The sequence below is a fragment of the Sorex araneus genome, chromosome X (genome assembly GCF_027595985.1).
Source record: "Sorex araneus isolate mSorAra2 chromosome X, mSorAra2.pri, whole genome shotgun sequence".
In the NCBI taxonomy this organism is placed as follows: domain Eukaryota; kingdom Metazoa; phylum Chordata; class Mammalia; order Eulipotyphla; family Soricidae; genus Sorex; species Sorex araneus.
Window position 1 is genome coordinate 298,330,799 of NC_073313.1, and position 9,920 is coordinate 298,340,718.

General features: G+C 42.1%; 1 protein-coding gene across 1 annotated transcript; it reads left to right on the forward strand.

The window, feature by feature from the left end:
* Positions 1 to 8,800: 8,800 nt before the first annotated feature.
* LOC101544098 (embryonic polyadenylate-binding protein 2-like) lies at positions 8,801 to 9,502 on the forward strand. The gene is given in 2 exon segments (XM_055121312.1): positions 8,801 to 9,052; positions 9,089 to 9,502. Coding segments are annotated over 2 exon segments (666 nt in total).
* The last annotated feature ends 418 nt before the right edge of the window (positions 9,503 to 9,920 follow it).

Sequence of the window (9,920 nt, forward strand, 5' to 3'; positions counted from 1 at the left end):
GAGGAGAGGATTTTATAGAAGAGACATCACCATACTGGCTTAAATTTAGTAATAATAAAGCAATAAAATCATAGAACTATCTCCATTTTATTACTAAATATGGGTGATGTTAAAGATTTAAGAGATTGGAGAGAAATCTTACAAGAAGTAAGGTTCCTGCCTTGCATGCAGACAATCTGGTCCAGTCCCAGGACCACTGCTGGTCCCCTAATGCCTGTGACAAGTGACCCCTAAGCAGTGCTGGGCATAGGCCAAAAACTAAAAGGAAATAAATGAATTTTTATGAAAAAACATAAAATCCAAAGGAAAGGAAACTGTATAGTATTGAGATTAAGGAATAGACTGAAAAGTCATGATCTATTTGTGATTTTGACCCAGCTGTCTGACTCCAAGTAAGTTTCCTCACTGGATATTAGTAGGCTCATAAGTAATATGACCATAGCATTGCAAGTATTTCATAAAGTTGCTTTGAAACTAAAGTGAGTAAATGAAGAGAATTAAAGCTCTGAACTTGAATAAAAAGTACATAAAAATATGGAGTATTCAGTTCTCAGTCTTTGTGGTGTGCATCTAAGTGAGTCATTGATATAGCAACATGTTGAAACACTTCTTGGTATAAATGTACACAAGACTGTGGAAAATCCACGGTCTTTTTGTTTCTGCAGGAGAAAGGAGCAAACAGACCAACCTTTCATAGCATGAGTTTTTTGGAAGTATATCCAAAAGATATACGAGAGTTTAAAAAAACCAAGAGTAATTCAATAGCTTGAAATAGACATAAAATAATATCTATAGAAGGACAGGTGCATTGGTACTTCAAGGAATCCTCTAATTTTAACTTTTTAAAATTTATTTTTAAATTAGTAGCAACAGATGTTAAAGGTATATGTCAAAATTTTAGATAATAAGAATACGCAGTTAAAACTCCTTAATAGAAACCAGAGAGATGAAAAGAAGTAGGGCACTTGCATTGTATGCGATTGTGCTTCTGTGATCCTAATTTGAATCCCTAGAATCACCAGCAATTACTCCTGAGCACAGAACCAAAAATAGACCTTGAGCACTGCTGAGTGTGGCCCCAACTGTCCTGCACCCCCTAAAAAAAGATCCTTAACTTAGGGATATATCTAACCAGATGGAGAAATTATCACGTAGGAAACTTCCTCTTAGGCAAGAAAAAAAGGTGACAATATTGGAGGGAATGATAGCAAATAGAAATAGACACATGGAACACCGTTCTTTGGTCTCATTAATTATCTTTCCATTGGATTACTACTTCCTGGTTTTTTGCCTATGTGTATAATCATGTTACATAAAATTAGGAAAGAAACTAGTCTGGATAACTCAAAGGATCTTAAAGAACAAAATAGTTGTCTGTGGCATGACAGCATTGTGGTCAGTAAATATCTCATTTTGTCTTAAATCTCAAAAACTGAGCAACAACTGTAACAGGCCAGTTTAAGCAACTCCACCGTGTGCAGCCTGTAGAGAACCCAGCCAGACGATCAAAAAACTTCTACTCAATGGCATAATCTGACAAATATTAAATGTCCCACAAATATTTCAAATCATAATCACAGCCTCTGAACATGTAAGTGTAACTATTCTAATAACTCTTTGATGATCCAGTAAACTGGACAGAGCGACTAACACCTGCAGCTGTCAGCAGGTTGATTGCCACTTGACATTCTAGACTTTGAAATTCAGTTGGATTTTCATGCCTATAAAGAGGTGCTAAAATGATGGCCAGTATTGTTAGCAAATATTTCCAATTACTTTGTTATGAATGTTATAGGATTGTACTTCCCTGGATCCTAGGCAGAACTATGGAGTGTGAACAAGGAAATGGGGATCAACCCTGGGCTGAAATTATAAGCAGTAAAAGCTATCATGAGTAGAAACCATTATGAGTACATGATTTGGCACAGCTATTTTTCTCTTTGATGTGCTAACCTTAATATTCCAGGTCATCCTCCTATTGATAGAGAGTGGGCATTAGGTTGGGGACATAATAAACCTACTTGTTTCAAGTCACATAGAAATAAGAATTGTTTGTGGCTACAGCTTATTTGCTTCACCTATCAGATTTATATGGACAGTGATAGGACAATGATAACAGCGGAAGAAGAAAAAAAAAAGAGTCATGAGCACATTTGAGTGAGAAAATAACACAGTCTTGGGAATTAGATAGATTTAGTTTTAACCTCTGTGCCACATCTAGCTGTGTGATCTTGGAAACGTTACTTAACTCCTCTCAGTCACAATTTTATCATCAGTTGTTTTGAGAAGTAAATTAACATAGGAAAATGTTTGTCCCAGTATCTCCACATTGTAAAGATTCAGCACGTTAAATTTAATGCCCTACTCCCTCTAACACATCTAAGATTATACTGCATAAAATTATTCTACACGTATTATTTATAAGTTGTTACCAGCAAAAACTTTCCTTCTGATTCAATGTGATTGTGAGGCATCTCTGAAACAGGGATTTTCCTTTGCTGCTCTTAAAGTCCCAGGCCAAAGTCCCTAGAGAGAGATTAACTTGTTTACACCATATAATCGATTTATTATAAGCCCAAAGAGCAGATGAATTATGTAGTACAATGTTACCACTATCAACACCTTACAAGATGTAATCCAAGACAGGAAATCACTCTCCTTGGGCCAGCCTAGAATGCAAATGAAATGGAGAGAAGAGGTCAAAGAAGATTGAATGATACTGAGAGTCTTTGAAAATAGTTGACTCCTAGCTGGTAAAGCTTTCAGATTAGAGTTTCAGTTACTAATATGCCTCTAAACTGAAGAGGTATAATTAAGTGTGAAAATAACAAATATGCATAACAAAGTGCATAACATAAAGAATGTGCATGGCCCCTCTCCACCATTGTAAACCATGAGTAAAAGGATGGGAGGAAAAACTGCTATCAAACATTTTTCAAAGCAAATGAGCTAAGGAGAGTAAACAGGAATGCTCCAGCTATTCCCTGCCAAGACAATTAGGTCATTACCAAAGTAAGCATTTATAAATGTTCAGAGCTATGTGATCTCTCACTTTTATCACTTACATCACTTGTCATCCCATTGATCTTTGATTTGCTCGAGCGGGCGCCAGTAATCCAGTAATATCTCCATTTGTTCCTGTCATGTGCTAGTGAAGCGCAATGATATCTGCTCGCTCCAGGAACAGGAAGAGCCTCAAACTGTTCATTCAGGGTTTTGACAAAGAAGTCTGACCATCTTGTTGGTGGGCGGCCACGCGGTCTTTTGAAGTCCCATGAAATCCAGTCGGTAACAGCTCTAGTTCAGCAGTCATCTCTAAATCACGTTATGTGTCTGGCTCATCTGATTTTTGAAGCTTTGGCAAATGAGACAGCATCCCTGATTCTTGACCATTGCCAGAGGTCAGAACTCCAGATTCCTTCTGTCACTTGAGTGAAACGTGATACTCCAAGCATAGCTCTTTTCATTCCTCTTTGGGATACCGAATAGCACTCTCATCCTGTTTGCATAGGGCCCAGGTCTCTGAGGAGTATGCTAGTGTAGGAAGAATGGTGGAGTCAAAAAGATGTGCCCGAAGTCAGAGGTTCTTCATTCTCTTAACCACCTCTTCGACACTCTTGAATGCATTCCACGCTGCTCTCTTCCTCCTGCTCAGTTCTGGCGCCAAGTCATTCCTCATGTTGAGTTCTCGACCCACATACACATAGCAGCTGCATTTGGAGATGTTCATTCCATTGAGAGCAAATGGAGCGTCAGGGACTACATCATTTTTCATGAACATTGTTTTGCTGAGATTCAGTTGCAGTCTAACATTTCCACACTCTCGGTCAAAGTAGGCCAGCATTTGTGCCTGTTGGCTAATGTTTGGTATCACTAGAACACATTCTAGTCATCTCATGATGTTCTCAAGGGTGGCACTGAAGAGTTTCGGTGAAATGGTATACCCCTTCTCTTTACGTCAATGATTAGTTCCTTGTAGCATAGTGAGATACTGGTGGTGAATCCATAATACAGCTCACAGAGGATCTTGATGTACTGAGTTTGAATGCCATGTTTGGCTAGGGCTTCAATTACTGCTTTAGTCTCAACAGAATCAAAGGCCTTCTTTAAATCAATGAATGTTAGACAGAGTGGCATCTCGAACTCTTGTGAAACTTCAATGAGCTTGGTCACTGTGTTGATATGGTAGATCGTGTTGAATCTTTTGCAGAACCCGGCTTGCTCTCGTGGTTGTCCTTTGTCTAGTGTTCTGCCTATTCTATTCAGGATGACTTGAGTGAACAACTTGTAGATGACAGACAACAGGCAGATTGGGTGATAGTTGCCGATGTCATGGATATCTCCCTTCTTGTACAAAAGAACGGTCCTGCTGGTTTTCCACTGGGATGGAAACTTGCATTCAGACAATGATGTTGTACTTGATTATCTGTGCTTGCACCATCAGGTCCTTGATGGATGCTTCCAATGCCAGCGTAAGTGCATTGAAAGTACAGACAGTCATTTTAGTCTTTCTTTGTTTTGGCAGTCTAGTTCGTCCCTGAGATTTTAATCAGACTCTCTTTGCTCAACCTTCTTAATGCTGCCATACGGGGGCTCTTTCAGTGTCAGGCAAATAAGGTCCATTTTTTTTTACTGTTTTTGGCATATTGAATATGCCACGGGTAGCTTGTCAGGCTCTGCTGTGCAGTGGGGTACTCTCAGTAGCTTGCCGGGCTCTCCAAGAGGGATGGAGACTTTTAGGGCAGCCTCTAATCACTTTTACAGGTGTTCTCATGGTTCATGCCATATTTGAACCTCATCAAATATGGTGAGGAAATTATGGAAAATGGGTATTAAGTGTCTTATGCTGTGTCGCGTGGCTGTGTAGTGGAGGTCTGCAGGTGAGGTATTTATCTGGCTCTGGTAGGTTGGGGCATCTGGGTTTGATCTCTGGAGTGCCGGAGATTGGAGGAGGCAGACAGAGGATATTGTTTCCGGTTCTCATTGAGCCTGGAGTCCAAGGTTGCAAAGTTCTGCTTTACCTGGTTCTGTGGGGCTTAACTCCTGCATGAGGTTCGGCCGAGTGTCCAGAAAGCAACCTGGAATGTGGCGGTGGCTGGGTAGTGGAGGTATGATCTCTCAGGCCTATAAAATGATTTCACATTAGTTTTTTTAATCCCTAATGAAGAATCAAATGTAGTATGTTTGCTTTAGGTTCCTACCTGTCTATTTTCAAGATCATACAGAGCCAGTCTCCTTATGCTAAATCTACAAACACCATTTATAATGGTGGGTTCCTTTGTATAGGTTTTCCACTTCTTTTGGTAAGCTGATTCTGAGGTACTTGATTTTTCTGCTGCACAATTGTGAATGGGATTTTTTTTAAATATCTCTTTCTTCTCATTCATTGTATGTAAGACAGCTATGAACTTTTGCATATTGATTTTGTAACCTGTCACTTCACAAATTTATTGTTCTAGAAGCTTTTTAGTAGACTTTAGTATTTTCAACATAACAGCATGTCAGCACAGCGGGTAGGGCGTTCGCCTTGCATGTGGCCAACCCGGGTTCCATTCCTCCATCCCTCTCAGAGAGCCCGACAAGCTACTGAGAGTATCCCACCCGCATGGTAGAGCCTGGCAAACTACCCATGTGTATTTGATATGCCAAAAACAGTAACAACAAGTCTCACAATGGAGACGTTACTGGTGCCCACTCAAGCAAATCGATGAACAATGGGAGGACAGTGCTTCAGTTCTACAGTCATCTGGAAAGAGTGAGAGCTTGACTTCTTCCTATCCTATCTGAATGCCCTTGATATATTTTTCTTGCCTAGACTGCTATGGCAAATATTTTTAGTACTAATTTTAATAGAAGTGGTGAAGATGGGTAGCCTTGTCTTGTGCCTGATCTTAGAGGGAAGGCTTTTTGTATTTCCCCATTAAGAACATAAGCAGAACTGGGCATAGTTCAAAAACTAAAAGGAAATAAATAGATTTTTATGAAAAAAACATAAAATCTAAAGGAAACTGTATAGTACTGAGGTTGAGGAATAGACTTAAAAGTCATGATCTTATTTCTGATTTTGACCCAGCTGTCTGACCCCAAGTAAGTTTCCTGACTGGATCTTAGTAGGCTCATGAGTAATATGACCATAACATTGCAAGTATTTCATAAAGTTGCAACCATCTTCTTGATTCAGTCTTGGGAGGTAATAAGAATCCAGGAATTTATCTATTTCTTCTGTGTTCACTTGTCTCATAGCATAAAGATTCTCAAAGTAACCTCTGATGATCCTTTGAATTTCTTTGGTTTTATTTTTCACTTCTCCCTTTCCATTTCTGATTCAGTTTATTAATGTTCTCTCTCACACACTCTCTCTCTTTCCTCTCTCTCTCTTTGTGAGTTTGCTTGCGCTTTATCAATATTGTTTATTTTTTCAAAGAAACAACTCTTGATTTTATTGATTTTTTTGGATTGTTCTTGTGGATTCCAGCTCATTCATTTCTGATCTAAGTCTTATTATATCCTTCCTCCTGCCTGTTTTGGACCTTTGTTGGTCATTTTCCAAGATCTAAAGCTGTGAAGTTTTTTATGTGGACCCTTTATTCCTTCCTAATGAACACTTGCAGAGCTATAAACTATCCTCTTACCACTGCTTTTGCTGTGTCCATCAAATTCTGGTAGCTTGGTGTCTTCATTCTTGTTTGTTTCCAGGGTTTTTTTTTTTATTTCTTCTTTTATTACCTCTCTGACCCACTGGTTATTCAATAGTCAGCTGTTTAATTCCAAGGTGTTTTATTTGATTCTTCATTTCTGTGTATGATTAACTTATTTCAATGCATCGTGCTCTGAGAAGATAGTTGATACAATTTCTGTACCCTTGATTTCATGAAGGTGTGTTTAGTGGCAAAGCATGAGGTCTATCTTGGAGAATGTCCCATGTACATTGGAGAAGAATGTGTATTCAACTTTGGAGAGATGAAAAGCCCTGTTTATATCAGTTAGCCTTCTCTCTTTCATTTCTTCCAAGTCAGTATTTCCTTGATGTGTTTTAATCATGTTGATTTATTACTTTCAAAAATTCTAAATAGTAATCAGAAGTCTTCCCAAAAACATAATTCCAGGCCCAGATGGATTCACTAGTGAATTCTTTCTAACTTTTAAAGAAAAATTTGAAGCAGGGGACATGCAATTAGGACAGAAAAGGGAGGTAAAACGATATACATGGTAACTTTTTACTGCCTGTGTTGCAAACCCCAATGTCTAAAAGGAAAGGGACAGATAGACAGACAGAGACAGAGACAAAGACAGAGAGACAGAGAGGAACAGTGTCTGCCTTAGAGGCAGACTAAGGGGGCTATGGCAGGAAGGGAAACTGGGGATAAGTAAATGTACACTGGTGAAGGGATGGGAATGGTGTTGGAACTTTGTATGACTGAAACCCTAATTATGAACAATTTTGTTTCTGTGTATCCCACGGTGATTCAATTAAAAGGATGGGGTGGTGGGGAATAATAGTGGGTTTCAAATTTTTACACCTGTAGGCCAACACTAATATATTGACCAGGTGTTATAAATCATGATTTGTAAATATCTGGGGAAATCTATTATTTTGAAATATGCACTGTCATAGCTCTGTCATCCCATTGTTCATTAAGTTTTGCTTGAGTGGGCACCAGTAATGTCTCTATCGTGAGACTTGTTGTTACTGTTTTTGGCATATTGAATATGCCATGGGTAATTTGCCAGGCTCTGTTGTGCAGGCAGGATACTCGCGGTAGCCTGCCAGGCTCTCGGAGAGGGACGAAGGAATTGAACCTGGGTCGGCTGCATGCAAGGCAAACGCCATACCCACTGTGCTATTGCCCCAGTCCATTTTTTATTTTTGATATAAAGTTTAGTTTTAGCTAATTAACCTGATGTTTATAAAACTATTTGGTTAAAAATAATGTTCTCTTTATCCTGTGCATAAATACATTAAACAAAATTAGTTTAGTGAAAACTATTTGAGCTGTCTTTTTCAGAGAAGCTGCATAGCCCTCAGCTTCTCTAGCTAGAATAAAATCTAGAGATAAAAATTTCAGATACTTCACCTTATTGGCATTTAGGGAAAGCCCAAGAAAATGTCACCTCATTCTCAAAATGTTTGTATTCTGTAATAATCAGATTTTATATATAAACTAGTAAGTGAAAAGGGGGATGAGGGTGATAATTTTTGTAGAAAGGAATCACACGATCACGAAATCCTGTTAATCATCGATTTCTAGAGTGGGCTCAGTAACCTCTCCATTCGTCCTTTCCCTGAAATCTTAGAAGTCTCTCTCGACTCAGCCCTTCCAATAATGTCGCACTGGTGGCTCTTTCAGGGTCAAAGGAATGAGATCCAGCTTGTTACTGGATTTAGCATATGAATACACCATGGGAAGCTTGCAAGGCTGTCCCATGTGGGCAGGAAACTTTCAGAAGCTTGCCAGTTTCTCCCAGAGGGAGAAGTAGGCTACAAGGCTTCTGGGAGCTCACTTTTAAGTCTCTGGATGTTGGCCCTTGTTCCTCTGCTGGTACCTTCATGTGTGAAGCCTGTCCGAACGTGTGGAGAGGGGCCTCGAGCATGGCTGTAGCTACGTTCCGGTGGTCTTCCGCCGAGGGGAGCTCTGCTCGGGGTGGGGAGGGAGGGAAGCTGGAGCCCACCACCTCAGAGGGGCCCGGGGGAGGACAGCCAGGCGTGCAGGCAAGAGACCCTCTGCATCACTCTCCTCTGGGAGCTCACTTTTAAGTCTCTGGATGTTGGCTGTTCCGGCCCTGCCCAGAGCCGAGCGCCATGTGGCCTCCCCTCAGCAGCTCTCTCTTTCCTCCGCCCTCAGAGGACTGGCTGCAGAGGGCCTCCTCGGACCCCACGGCCAAGGACTGGGGTACTTGGAGCAGAACTGAGGTGACCCCCATTGGTGCGCGTGGTGGGGAGGAGACTGATGCCCTGCTGTCTGTCTGAGAGGGGAAGAACCCTGCCGAGTGCCCAGCGGCCACCGAGGAGCTGGGGGCTGTGAGGCAAACACAGTGGGCCACAGAGTGGGCTGTGGAGGCCAACGCACAGGGCTTGGCAGGCAACGAGGAGGGTGCTGGGGCCACGGGGACAGGTCAGCGCCCAGCCAGGCGGCCCCCAGTGCCAGGTTTTGGGGAGCCCTGCAGTCCCTCTGAAGGGTCGTCCTGTCCACGGAGTCCCACGGCGGTGGCAGCCGACCACAGATCTGTCTGTGTGAGCAACGTGGACTATGGGGGCTCAGCTTTGGAGCTGAGGGCCCACTTCACCCACTGTGGGGACATCCACCGCGTCACCATCCTATGCGATAAGTTCTCTGGACACCCCAAGGGTTACACCTACATTGAGTTTGCCAGCGAGAGCTCCGTGCGCGCTGCCCAGGGGCTGGACTGCAGCATCTTCAGAGGCCGCGTCCTCAAGGTACTGCCCAAAAGGACAAACATCCCAGGGATCAGCTCCACTGATCGAGGTGGCCTGCAGAGATGAGGGGGGGGTGTTTAGTGGGGGTGGCCTCCTGACACTTCAGACCACAGCGGTGGAGCTGGAGCCAGAGGAGGGTCCTCCCATGGTGCCCACCGCACTAGCGCAGCCTGGGACAGCATCCCTGTCTGAAGTCGAGGGCCGGCCAGCCACCAGGGATAGGCAGTGTCCATAACTGGCCCGCTCTTCCCTAGAGGGTCTCGGGAAGAAGCAGTGACCACGTGGGATACGGTGGGATGGCTTGGCGCTGTGCAGCAGACTGGACAGGGCCAGAGATTTTAACACAAAAGAAGAACACACATCTTAGCACAGAGCATGAACTAATAAACGAGAATATGTATAAAGGAAATGGCCAGAAAATAATAAGCTTATGTTTAAATTATTTTGTTTTCTTTGCTTGCCAAACACATGATTTTAGTCTTAC